This window comes from Anguilla rostrata, chromosome 9 (assembly GCF_018555375.3).
Source record: "Anguilla rostrata isolate EN2019 chromosome 9, ASM1855537v3, whole genome shotgun sequence".
In the NCBI taxonomy this organism is placed as follows: domain Eukaryota; kingdom Metazoa; phylum Chordata; class Actinopteri; order Anguilliformes; family Anguillidae; genus Anguilla; species Anguilla rostrata.
In genome coordinates this window covers 50,933,313-50,947,383 of record NC_057941.1, presented here as the reverse complement: position 1 = coordinate 50,947,383, position 14,071 = coordinate 50,933,313, and the positions used below count along the sequence as shown (strand labels likewise).

Below are 14,071 nucleotides of genomic sequence, written 5' to 3'. Positions count from 1 at the left end.
CCTGGGTACTCCTGTGAGACCCAATGTTGCAAAAATGCAACGTTTATTTTCCGGCTCTCTAGAGACACCAACTTTGCCAAATATCAGTTTAGGACAACATTTCCTGGTTTCTAAGGCCGTATAAAACATGTGTGGAGTGAATCATTTTAAGCTGTTACACAGAGAGAGTCCAGTGTATTTTAAGGTCATTTTGTCCATGTGTGTATTCACTGGCAATAGACTCACTATAACGGAATGAAAAAACGGATGCCTGGTAATATCCCAGGAGTTGTAATGAATGTTTTACTTGTGTCATTATTCTGTTATAATATGGTAGTTGAAGTGCACTGTTATATAGTTCTACTACCTAATTATTCTGCAAGGTGGTAGAACTGCACAACAGTGACCAACTGTCATGTAGTTCTAATGAAGGAGTCTTTAGCTGTTATGAACGACTGAAAGGCATTTTCACTCTTTTTGTGCCGCTGTCTCCAAGCAGGAAAGGAATCAGTTAACAGTTTTGTATTTACGGCTGTAGAGATTTTTTTCGCAGGGAAGTTCGGCAAACCATGCATCATCCCTGGAACACAGTTCAATGTGATTTCGAGTGAGGCTCAACAAAGAGTCTTGATGCGCCGCGTACTTGCCATGCTAATCCATTATATTGAACGGAAGGTTTTTAAAAAAACCATGAAATGTTGTTTTAACACCACACATAAGAGCTCTGTGGCTCTGTATTTCCACACTCTGTCTCATCATGCTTGTGAGACCATACAGGTTTATCTTACCTATTGACTTTTAATACTAATGATGAATGATATCATACGATGATTTTTTTCACTCTGTTAAGGGAACATGCTTTCATTTGTTTATTTACATGTCCTTAGTCTTCAAATCCACCCACTGTGCTAGAATTATCACGTCCACCTTGAACGAATTGTTTTTGTGTCACAGGCTGCGATGACTAAGCCAATTGCAGACCTGCCGGTTATTGAATTAACGCTGGGTTAAGAGTAAGTGGTTGGGAGCGACCCAGGAAGCCATTTTGTAATAAACCCCGTCGCGAATCTGCGCAAAGGCCAAGTTTGTCACAGTATGTGGGCCAAGTTTGTCACAGTATGTGGGCCAACACAACATAATTACATCACCTCGGCTAGTTCACACTATCAGCGTCTGTTTTCCAGCTAGATAACCCCAAAAATATTCAAATAATGAAATGAAATGGGGGAAAAGGGAGCAATGAAAGAAATAGGTGTATGTAATTTTAAAATGGAAGCAACATAGCGTAGTCGTGCCTCCCTACTCTTCAGTGGTTTAGTGGTTTTGTAATTATTCTGCAGTTTCCAAATGCCTTTCCACAGGTACGGGCTGCCATTGTGCTTTAAATTGAGCCGAAGGACAGAATTTTAGGAAGCTGTTATTTTTCTTCGCAAAGTGCTCTGTCATATTTGGAGAGATTATTTGAGCCACACTGAGTCAGAAATAGCTATGCATGCCATTGAGATAAAAGTCTCCTGTTCACATTGTGCAGTATACGACTTACAACTGCATAAAAAGATTGGGATTGCAATTGTGTTTGGAATGAAATCCAGAATACACAGGGGTACATCCCCAGGACCGAGTTTGAATACCTACCTAAATTCTGCATGTGTTTGCCTGACGTTGCCGTAATTGTGACGAAAGACTTGCCGTCTCTGTCATAATGTTACATGCAGTGAATTTCACAAAACACATCTAAAAATAAACGGTACAAACTGATTGCAGCATGTTAGCGTAGGCCTAACTGACGTTTTTTTTATTTTATTTTTTATCGCTGAACATATGTGAAAACCATGTCAGCTGATGGTTTTAATCTTGGCACATGACCATACACATTTGCACATTTCAGTAAGCTGATAAACTACAGTGTGTTGCAATGTAGGCCTGTATCGCCTTTCACAGACTTTATTCGGCATTTTTGATGGTTGAGTCATGAGAGAAGAATGGCGAAAAGACAGCCGGGCAGATTGGACACATTGACAGATGCAGGTGGAATTTCGACAGTGAATGTCTGTCTCATTCCCCACAAGGGTTACATTAGGTTTCCGCTTCAGTTAGCGAAAGCTCTTCCGTCCGTGATTTTACATTTCAACGAATAAGCACGATTAAAACCCCCCATGAAAATTTCCCCATGTGCTTCTTAACAGCACTCCATCAGAAAGGTTGTGCTGTTGTTATCTGAAAGGCTTATTAAACTATATTTATTCTTCTCTTCTGGTTTGCTTCTTGTCGATTTTTTTGTTTCTTTTTTTTCTTTTTTCTTTTTTTAAAGCGGAATAACTCGAAAACTAACACTCGACGAAATTGCCGAGACGTGGTCCTGCAGTAATTGGCACGCGAAAGCTCTTGCCTCGTGCTGTCGAGTGTCAACGCCTTTTTTCCGACGCGATCGCAGCTGCGCGTTCTCACAGCTCTGCCCGGTGTCGGCGCCCGCGAACGGGAAAAGGGGCTCATCTTATCCGAAGTGAAAATTGGTATTTTTAAAATAAGCCCCCCCCCCCTTATTTTAAAAATTGGTATTTCTAAAATAACCCCCCCCCCCCTCACTTATCCTAAGAACACAATCCTCTTCTGCATGGTTTTGTTCCCCCCCCCCCCCCCCCTTGGTGACTGTGGATGGATTAGCTTGCGGCTGCTATCACAGTTAGCTGGGGATGGCACCGCCGGCTGGAGTCCCAGGGCCTATTGTTCATATAGCATCTCGAGAGCAGGAGAACGAATCCGGGATCAGAGTTTCCCGGTCTACTGCCTCACCTTTACCATTATAAGTTAAAAGGCAAAACTGACCCTGGACCAGCAAGTCCTGCTGAAACGTGCTATGAAGACGATGGGTCAAGTGGTCAAGGTCAATCAGTGAACTGCAGAGGGCTGAATGAAAGAAAAACATAAACAGGTTACTTTGGTTTTGGTGGTTTAATATTGTGCTGTACATATTTCTGGTTAGATGTGTTCTTATGTATTTGCAGGAAGGAAGGGGCAAATTCTTTTTCATGGCTTCGTATTTGTTTATTCGATTGGCCTAAAGGTAATTTCCATCAACGTTTCTCACTTTTTCCACTTCATTTGCATGAAAATGCAAACATTTAAAAATCTAAATTTCGTAATTCCCTTTCGCTATTAATAGCCTTATTGAAAATAGCGGCCCTGACTGGCAAGTCTTATTTAATCAACCCAAACACCGGTGGTGATATCTTGGTTTGGTAAAGGTCACCCACAGAATGTGAGCAAAATGTGAACTGAGCAGAGTGGCTTTGTGCAGCCATGTAACGCCTCACCTTATTTTAAAAGCCCTTCGGTGAAGATTGTTCACGGAATTTAGTAACTGAATGTTTTTTACTTGTGGAAATATGCTTCATTGTCCACTTTGGATTAAAACACGTTCGAATGTGTTTCGGTGAATGAAGTTTTTTTGTGTAATTTTTTTCAGGAAATCGTTATTAAGACATTTCTACGAATCCCAACCTCCTGAGAGTCAACCTGTTTCTCCAGCTCTTTTACTTCTATGTGAAAGAAGCATTCCCTGCGGATCCTGTCGTGTTTCTTACTTATGTTCTTATGTAACGCTGTGTGTGTGTGCGGTTCCCCGCAGGGTGCTGAGAGGACCCCGCGGATGTCCTTTAAAGTGCCAGGCACGCTCGCGCGCCGAACAATACACCTGGCAGCTCTGAGGCTCCAGCTTTCTGTCATTCTCTCTTCCCACTCTCTTCTCTTGTTTTTTTTTTTTTACCTTTGTCTGTTTCCTTCCCTTTGTTTGCCTTCTCTTTTCAATCCTGCTCAGTCTGATCCCTGGAGACACCCCCCGCCCCCACCCCCCCCCCACAACCCCCCTGCATGCCCAAAACTGCAGTCAGACTTCAGGGAGCTGGGTCCTCCAATCCCCTCCCCCAGGCACCCTCCTGGCAGATTTGACAGAACACCCCCGCCCCCCCACCCTCGGGTGCTGGTGGGGCCTTTGGAGGGGTAGACAGAGCCATGGCCTGCAGCTGGAGATGTGCCCTGCGGAGGAGGGTGGGGGGCGATGCGGGGGTGGGGGTGGGAGGTGGGGTGGGGGGGGGGGGGTGTTAATTTCAGCAAAGGCAGAGGCAAGAGGGGCCAAATCAAAGGCCAGGCTCTGTACCAGAGCTTTGAAAACTGGTCCCAATAGGGGACCTTTTTAAAACGTCACCTTAACCATTCCACCCCCCAGCAGCCAAAAGCAGTGAAGTAATCACCACTGTTTACAATGTGAGAATTAGCAAAGTGGGTGACATGACATCAGGTGTGACAGGTGAGAATAGGTGAAAACCCCAAACACAGAAACATTGGTAAATAATCCCAATGCCATTTTATTCACTTTTAAATGGGTAAAAAAAACTAAAAATAAATGGACATACAAATCCAGCACATCTGGCCAGGGAAATCCTGCAGGTTCGGAAAAGCTAAGCTTGGTTAACCTCAGCAGCTGAGGCAGATTAGCCTTTTGACCATCCCCAGCTGTGCAGGTCTGCAGGGGAAGCTCAGCCATGCTCAGCCTGCATTGTAGGTGAGGAGGCCGCTGTCCATGGTGCTGAAGCCATCCCAGGCCTACAGACCAGTGGGGCAGTCAAGAGGACGCGTTCAAAATGAAATATAGAGCGAACAAAGTTACTGACTGTGTGTGTGGGCTGCAGATGGATTATTGATGGATCCTGCAGAGGGAGGGGGGGGGGGGGTTCCAGTAATTGCCCTATATTTGAATTTTGGATTTACTGTATCTGTGAGCTCTTCTGAATATTTTATGAATATCTACAAACATTTTGGGTGTTCTCTCTATGTGGGGGAGAGCCGCACCCTCTCAGGAGGAGAAGTTTTCAACTCTCTCCCGGCATTACCATATCTTTGCCAGATTCAGTAATTACCTAATTACCAAATAGGCCACTCTTACTAGGTGGCTCACTCGGGTAAGGCACCATGCTGTGGTGCGTGCCGGTGCCCACTGTGGTTGGAAGCTCCACAGGGCGATGTGTGTTTGCGGGTCGGGGTTCAGTCGATTAGGGGGTCCCGTTTCATCGCTGCCTGGTGATGATCAAGCCAGAATATGAAAGGTCTTCCTCCGACTCCACACTGTGTGAGCTTGGCTGAACTCAGCGGTGCATAAAGAAGCAGCTGGTTACACCACGTGTTTCAGAGGAGAACCATGGACACCTATACTCTCCCGAATAGCCATCGGTTGCAGACGATCGGCCGTTCCAAATTAGGGTGGGAATTGGAGATGCTCAGCCCCATGTTGGGCACCCCCCCCCCCCCCAAAAAAAACCAACCCATCTAGAGGGCTGAAACAGCCAAAGTAAATAAATTAACAATAATTAAGAATGAACACAGCAGAAAAAATGCCTCTGCTACATAAATGCAATATAATGTAATGTAATAATGTAAATGCACGAACACATACAACCGACTAATGAATCACTCTTTCCAAAAAGGAATCAAGTCTGTTGTTGTTTTTAAAAAGCCGCCCCGTAGAGAGCATTCCCCAGCCTTCTTGTTCATGCACTACGGCCATTTTGTCATTTGCATTCAATGCGGCCTGATGAATCCTCTGCAACCTCCTCGTGAATGTTATTTATGTGCAAATGTATTCGTAATCCATTAGAGACCGCATGGGTTCCGTCCAACAAAGTCCATTTAGTTTCCTGAGGTCTATTCTAATGAAAAGAGTGTTCTTCTGTTGATTATTATTATTATTATTATCTCATTATTTTCTCATTTTGTCATTTGCATTCAATGCGATATGAAACTGGTCGAGATGTGAAACACAGCCTTATGCAGTCTTGTTGTAGAATTGCTTGGCACAATTCAAAAGCAAGTAGCATACAAATGAGTTTTAAATTCACTGTGTGCAAAACACTTTCTGAACGGAGAGAGAGAGAATGCCATGTTTTACTATTACTCTGATTATTAGCAAAACTGCTGTTCCAGCTGGTCTTCACGGTTGACCATCTTGAACGGTCACTTTCCACAGCTGTTGATTGAACACCCAGTCCTACGCAATTACTCGCTAAAGTGTCTGGCTGGGAGTAATCCCCAATCCATAAAAACCAAATAATAATTTTAAAAAAACTTAATCTGGCCCAGGATCAGCACCCATCCGCTTTGATTCTTAATGAATGCAAGACATGATATGGTGTAACATGATGAAATCTGTTATAGCGTAATGAAATGAAATAATTACCGTTGCACGTTTCGCTACTCTGCTTCTAATTCGAGGACGTATCATATTTTTCGCACTTCATAACCTCGGCTCATTTCGCTTTCCTGGCATACCAGGTAAAATGTAAATGAAATATGAACCATTTACGCAGCTACACACCACTTGTAATTATAATTCGTCTGTCTTCTTCCAGCTCAGGGACTAGACAACTGCAGGTCATTTCAATTTGTTTTCCTCAGATCCACAGGTCTTCCAATTGTCTCACCGGCAAACAAGATATTGCCCACGTGTTAACCCTAATCAACTAATTCGACGTAATCAAAGAAGGGAAAGTATCCTTGTCGTTCATGCACGAGTCCACACATGCGCGTTTGCGCAAGTGAACTCGCTTGCGCACACTGGGACAAGGCAATCACTCTGATTGTTACGAGGCCGTGATTGAGCTCTTTGATTGCAGTTCGTTTATTTTATTTCTTATATGCAGTGTTACAAAAAATAGCCGGTCGTCTAGCCCAGCGTACTTTAATAAACAGAAAGCGCAAACCAGACTACGCTCACGCGGATTGGTCAAAGCAGCCTGTGGAGTAGCTGTGACGTGGCCGTGTCGCTTAAACGGCGCCCCGAGCGTTCTTTGAAACGGTCTGGCTGGTGACTTCACTCAGTCTTGTTCCTCCGGATATCATCTTCTTTCCCACCCATTCCAGAGTTAATGGAGACAGAAAACAAGCCGACCACATGTCTTCTATTTTAAGAGACTTTGTTTTTTTTAAGCTCCAGACTTTTAAATAAATTAGCTGAGCACCATGGCGTGTTTTTTTCCCGTGCGCATGTCCTTTTTTGGGTGAATTCTTACACACTGGAAGCCCAGAAAGACGAGGAGCGTGCGTTTGTCACCTGGAATGAAAACACGGAACGATGGGATCAATTAAATTTGGAGTGTCGAGTTTGCGCTGGGATGTTCCGCTGGTTTTATTGCGTATCCACCTGACATTAGCATCACTGAAAGGTAAAACAAAGACTTAATGTGCAACTTGAAATTTTGGCTTTTATATTTTCTGTGTTTTTCAATTGTCTAGTTTTACGTTTCAACCCAGCGTGCATGCGTAGAAAATATTCAACTTTCTTCAGGGTGATTTTTAAGTGAAAGGGTAGGTCTTTGTCTCCTTGATCTTTCATGAAATCTAATTGCCACGATGGTGGTTAATCCTTTATCATCACTGTATCTTCATACTGCCCTACTACTAAACAAAATATGATATCTATCTATCTCTATCACACCCATGCATACAGACTTAGATACATACATTGCATTTCACTATTGCTGATTGCCATTGCATGATGTGCACGATGCCCCAATTTTGTACCTGACAGAACTGTAAGAGTTAAAAGTAGATCTAGCTGCAGGCGTTCCATTTTCTCCCTGGGTAATTAATTACGCTCGTTCCATCGTTGCAGCTGTGCACGCTCTGACTTTCCGCAGCAGCCTGTGGCATAATAACCTATTTGAAAACGGAAAAAGTCATTGATGGACTTTGCTGGATGCGAAGTGATGGACCATATAGGCAAGACCGACATCGCTTGCATGTGCCGATGCGCCGGGTCGAGCTTTTAAACCTTTCTTTTAAAGGAGAAACTTGTGGGCTACCAGCCTGATGAACTTCAAAACTTTCGTCAGGAAACGTTTGAAACAATGAAGCCTTTGTTACAGCCGACAGATCTGGTACGCAATTTTTAGGACAGACTGTAACGGATCAGCCTTTGAATTACCGACTAAACGTCGCGGTTCGCCGTTGCACCGGGCGACAGATTGCGAGCGAATGCGCCTCTGATTTTTCAGAAAAACCTGATTGTCCTCGGAACCCTCAGAAGACCACAAATGGCTTCTACGTTGCATTCAGCTGTGTAGATGGCAACAGCTCGTGCGCACACCCTGTTCTGTCCCGGGCACAAATGCGACTTGGTATTCCCTAAGTGACTAAGTAAATTTGTTTAGCTTTTTTTTTTTTCTTCCCTTTTAGCAGAAATGGATTAAAAACGTGTATGAATATTGAAAATAATCTAAAAAGTAACAGGTCTTTGATGCTTTTCATTCGTAGTTATTTTACAGAACAGCTCTGAACTGCTATAAAATGAATCCCCAACGCTCGGCAACAAGACAGGGCATGTTAAAAATAAACTAGTAATCTTGATACCCACTGTGGGCTGTAAGCGAATGTTTTTTTTTTTTTTTAAATGCGTTTTTAAAAATAAATTTGCTCCAGTGTCACAAGTTCATGAAAGCACCTTGTCAGTGCTGCTGTTCTGATTAGGAGAGTTTCTGAATGAGCATTCACCTCGGTGGATGGCTGGTGTGAGTTCGGAGAGGCCAGTATACAGACAGATGTGGAGAGACAACACAAGGGAAGGGATCTCTGGAGTAATGCTGCTCTGAACTGTAGTAAGCATTCGCATGCAGTGACGCGACATCAGTGCTGTCAGTGCAGCTCACCAGACAGATCTTTGGTCTTCACGCACCCTTCCCGCACATCTTTAACTGTAGGATTCACTTCAGGAGTCAGCTTCGAAGCCAACGCTTAAAGAGGGGAGCTTGCGTATTAATCCCGGGCATGAAATGGGAGGTTATTCCATAAAACGGGAGAAGGCTCCTGCTGTCCAGTATAGATTTAATTCTTCTCTGTATCTCCAAATGGCAAGCGACTTGTGAAGTACTGTAGTCATGGCGAAGGGAAAAGGATAAGTAGTCCAAAGAGATATTCTGGAGCAGTACCTTGAAGTCAGAAGAAGGCCTTGAAGACAGAAGAAGAACCTTGTTTTCAATTTTAAATTTGAAATTTAACAGGCAACCAATGAATAGATGCGAACAGTGGACTGACGTGTTCACGTTTCTTGGTTCTTGTAAGAACCTTTTGCAACTGCATGCTGATTCATTTGGAGACTTTTCAAGGTGAAATACACTCTCTCACACACACACACACACACACACACATGCGCAGTATGTGACACATTCACACAAGCCTTTGCACCAGTGAAACTGCACGTGCTCTGTAGCTGGTGCAGTGTCTGACTGCTGTGCATTATGGGAAATGATGATAATCCTTCAGGTTATTGTTCCACATGCATTTTAGTGACCTATCGCAACCCCTCTCACGGCCTGCAGTTTTGGGGACAGCTGTTGTGCTTTGTCCAAGGCTGTGACAGAGGTCCACAGAACTGTTCCTCTATTTGTTTTTTTGGCAAATTTTGTGTTGGCACCAAGTGAGACCCTGTCTAGCATTTGGACTGCTGTTTGGAACGGCTTCCTGGGTGGGATTTTGGCTAAGCGTGTTTCCGCCGAAATCTGGCAACGCTGTCCTTGTTGGATGTTCAGTTGTGCAGTTGTTATTTTTTTATATATTATATGGAATGCATCATTTAAAAAAAAACACAAAGACCAACACAATTCCCAGAAGGTAGTTGCTCATAAAAGTCAGTCTGCAGCAAGCAGCCTGGAAACGAAAAAGCGAGACAAACCGCACCCCCCACCCCCCCCCCCCCCACCCCCACCCCCACATCCCCCACCCATACCCTTACCCCTACCCCGTTCCTCACCAGAAGAACACACCCCCTGTGGTGTGTTGGAATGTCCAGGGACACGCCCCCAGTGAGAGCCAATGGGAGGGTAGACCAGGAGAACGTGGGTGGGGGGGGCACGAGAGATTGGGAGGACAGGTGGACCCCATCCCGTCTGGTTAATTTGCTAGTTAGCCAGGACCCTGCGGTTTTACCAGGACCAGGCCTGGGTCAGGCACGGGTTAGAAATGCTTCAATTTTTTAGACGTGAGTAATACAGAAAAATACGTTTGAAAACACTCCCCTGAGATCCTTGTGAATTTCCAGTGCCGCGTGTCAACTAGTCAGCACTTCCAAGTGGACGAATATAAAAGACCTGCTGCCTGGTTTATAAAAATGGATGAAATCCAAAGAACAGGCAGAAATATAGATTTATTATCAAGTACAAAACACTCAAAATTCAAGGAAAACGAATGTCTTGGTCACAGACCTTCACCAGAGTCTAGACTTCACTTGTCAAAACAAGCAATCAGACTGTATGCTGTGAATACTGGTGTAAATTGATTTTGTAGGCAAGAATCTTTGCTGGTGTGTAGTATTTCAAGCACTCTAGTTATTTGTCTTTGAGAGAAACTTTTTACGGAGATGCTGGAAGTGCCCCCCCCCCCCCACCTCTCCCCATGTCTTTGCTTGTCTGACACAGTTCTTATCAAGGCAAAATTAGAAGAATTAGTGATGGTGTTATGGCTTGGGGGGGGGGGGTTCAAGAGGGAAAATACAAATGGCAGCCAATGCATTAGCTAATATCAACCAAAAGGGACAGGGCAGACTGATTTTTTTTTTTATTTGGAAGAGAAGTGAATGGGGTTGATTTATTAACGGTTACATAGGAGAGTGTTTCCCCAAGGTTGTTCATATTACAGTCTATGATGCTGAAGTGTTATTAAATGGCTTCATAACGCTTCTCCCTGTGCCTGGCAAAAATTAATAAATAAATAAATGATTTCACCGTTATATAATGTTTATGTGCATAACTATTTCCTTCACTGTGCTTCCCAAATGAAAACCGTCATGGTGGAATTTCCTATTTCAATTTGCAAATGGCCCGTATAAATTTCCTCAGTTGAATATTTTACTTCAGCAAAACACCTTTTCTGGAGTGTGACGGCTGTGGCTTTTCCTGGCATTTGGATCTGCAATCTCGGAATTGTAAAAACCCCACTACCGTAGCAATTATATCAGTGGGCCTCGATCCTGGTCCTGGAGGGCCGCAGGGTCTGCTGGCTTTTTGCTGTGACTCAGAACTGGAGAAGCGCAGCAATCGATCGGTTAACGCAGTTGATCACACAGCTGACTCGGCTCACCTCGTTTAATGGGTTTGAACTGGCTTTTGTAAACAAAAACCAGCTGACCCTGTGGCTCTACAGGACCAGGATTGGGGGGGGCGGAGGGTCGTCATTGCACTAAATGAACAATGTATTCAGTTATGCTTGTGCCGACCCATAAGGGGTCAATGGGGCGTGGTGTCTGGGGCGCAAACCGAACAGGACTGTCCAGCTTTTTTGTTAACGGTGAAACACAATTAATAATGTCTTAGCAATAATAACAATTGCAATGATAACGTAGTATAATGGTTAGGGAGCTGGACTTGCTGACCCAGAGGTTGCAGGTTTAATTCTCATTAACCTTCAGTTGATTTTCTGCCGTAGCAGCATGGATTGTATGAGTAATAAGGAATGATTATTATCATTGTATGATTAACTTTTTGCCCCAAAAGGAAAGCAGGACAGTCCTCCTTTATTTATTTGTTTAGGGTGGCATGGTGGTGCAATGCAAAGACATGCAGGCTAGGGTTACAGTCTGAATTTCGTCTTGGTGTGTGTGTGTGTGGGTGTGTGTGTGTGTGTCTGTGCCCTGCATTGGACTGGCGAACTTGTCCTGGGTGTATTCCTGCCCTTCTCGTCCAATGCATGCTGGGATAGGCTCCTCCCGCGACCCTGACCAGGAATAAGCGGGTATAAGATGATTGATGGATTTGTTTATTTATTGCCCCCTCTCAGACAGGTAGAAAGGATAGCGAGCGATGGATAGGGAAGGGAGAAAAGTGGAGGAAGAGAAGAAAGAATGGTGCGGATGGAAGCCCCACCCCCACATTCACATTCTGCCGAGAGTCTCGCCCCATGTACAATAAATTAGAAAATCGGTTTCATCGCGCTCAACCGCTTACAGTAGAATGGTGCATTAATTTTATAGTACAAAAGAAATTGTTTGCACACACAAATTGGGCTGCCTAGGGATGTCTCCTGCATCCCCCCTCCCCTGCTCATAAAAGAGGTGCACAAGCAGATTTTTGCAGCCTTATTCTTGCACGTGAAGCATTTATTTAGTGCTATATACTGCGATCATTGGTTTTGTGCACCATTCTACTCTAAGCGGTTGAGCATGATGATTTATATCAGTTTTCGCATTTTTATAAGTAACCTGTAAAAAAAATCCTTCAGGATAGGTACTTCTAGTATTGCATCAGTAAATATCTGACTGCGTTCAGAGAAAGGTACAAATACAGCCGTGTGAATTTTCCTGGACTACATAATGCCGAATGTAATGTACTATAGTCTAACCCCACTCATATCTCAGTTCTCTACCGTTTAACGGTGCATTTGATTTGAAATGGCCCTGTGTTGGACATCGAGCGGACTACCGGGCCTGTGCATGCTGCAGAGCATTTTAAACTATCCCAGTGTTTCTTTTTTTATATATACATTTTTTTTTTTAGATGAGGCTGAAAGACTCCGATGTTTCGGAATGTGACTCATCGGGGTAGTTTTTTATTTTTGTGCAGCCTGTGGCTCCATGTACAAAGCTCTAAAACATCATCACAGATTTAGGAGAGATTATCAGACAGCAAAATTCAATCAGAACCTCTATTTCAAGGTGGGCTGTTGGGTGGTATTTCACTCCATGACAGCAAATCCATGAAGCAGCGTATTTCTTAATGGGAATGGATTTCGCTCTTCGCTTGCACCCTGGGACTAAACAGAGATGCGCGCGCACACGAGGCTAAACCTTAGCAAACGGCGTTGAGCGCTCGGATTTCCTGAACGCGGTCATTTTGTTTACTAAACTGGCACGGCGGAACTTGCGCATAGGTTTATTTGGTACACTCCAAACAGTCCTCCCTGGAAGTCTTATCTTGTGGAATTTTGGGATGTTCCCTCTTTTGATTGTTTCCTGTCTGGAAACTGGTAGTTTTTTTTTCTTCTTTTTTTTGTGGCTGGATAATAGCCTAGATCCATCCAGCTGCTTTCCTCAGTTTTTGTCTCATGATTGTGTGTGCGCGCGTTTTGTTTATTTTTTTCTTCTTCACGAACTGTTCGGCAATCACCAGAGTGACCTCTCTTCTCAGAAAAACTCTCAAATGCTCACATCCATTTCTAAGCTCAGATAGGAACGCGGCACGTTTTTGTTTTCAAAGATAAAGCAACGGAAATCTCAAGCGCTGTTAATTACAGGAGCTTCACAGTCTCTGTAATTATGGAAATAATGCTCAATTTCTTTTCCCTCTTGGGCAGTGCGTGTCAGGCAGATGGATCTGTCATTGGACTTTACCGTCTTACTTAGCCAGGCTCGGACAGATTAAACTTACAAGCGAGTCTGATACTGCTGTCAAAATCAATCTACATGCGTCTGAATCCATTAGGGTCAGCGAGCTGTGCTGTACAGAATACGACTGTGCTGCTTGCTAATCAGCCTGGCTGCTGCAGAAGCATCTGAGATAAAAAAAATTACTTCATCCGTTACATTATCTGAGCTTGGTTCACTGCCCCTCAATCTCTTTCTCAGTAATAATAATAATAATAAAAATAATAATAATAATAATAATTGTAATAACAACCACAACAATAAATAAATATTTTTAAATTTTCTCTCCCCTGCGATGATAAACTGCAGTAGGGGGTGGCTCCAGGATCATTGCACACTGCCCACGTTTCGATTGGCCTCGCCTCTCCAATGCAGCAGGAGGTTTTCGCATTCGCCCAAGAGCCTGGTCATTTTCAAGGCTCCACATTTCTGGTAATAATCCTCCCTCGTGTCTGTGTATTTGAGCAGGATGACGGTCATGCCTGTCATGTCTGAACAGCTGGCTCTTTTCCAGCTACCCCCCAAGGCATCTACGCCAGATGTAACTGGCATGCAGATGCAAGCGCTGCTTTTTTCTTTTCTCTAGCCTTGATGCTGTTTGTTTTAATCCCTGGTTAATGTTGACCTCGCCGGCCTCTGCTCATAAAGAACAAGAAGTGCAACACTTTAATTGCCTTTAAATGGCTTTGTTTC

General features: G+C 43.8%; 1 protein-coding gene and 1 long non-coding RNA gene across 2 annotated transcripts in view; one reads left to right on the top strand and one right to left on the bottom strand.

Moving 5' to 3' along the window:
- Positions 1–4,024: 4,024 nt before the first annotated feature.
- Positions 4,025–6,558, bottom strand: LOC135264086 (uncharacterized). Its single transcript, XR_010332600.1, has 2 exons — positions 6,345–6,558; positions 4,025–5,119 (listed from the first exon to the last, which is right to left on the bottom strand). It is a non-coding gene; the product is annotated as an uncharacterized LOC135264086 (long non-coding RNA).
- Positions 6,541–14,071, top strand: part of rxfp2a (relaxin family peptide receptor 2a) — a 33,856-nt gene continuing 26,325 nt past the window's right edge. The window contains 1 exon segment of the mRNA XM_064352743.1: positions 6,541–7,193. Coding sequence (XP_064208813.1) covers positions 7,103–7,193 — 91 coding nt within the window. The 5' untranslated portion in view covers positions 6,541–7,102.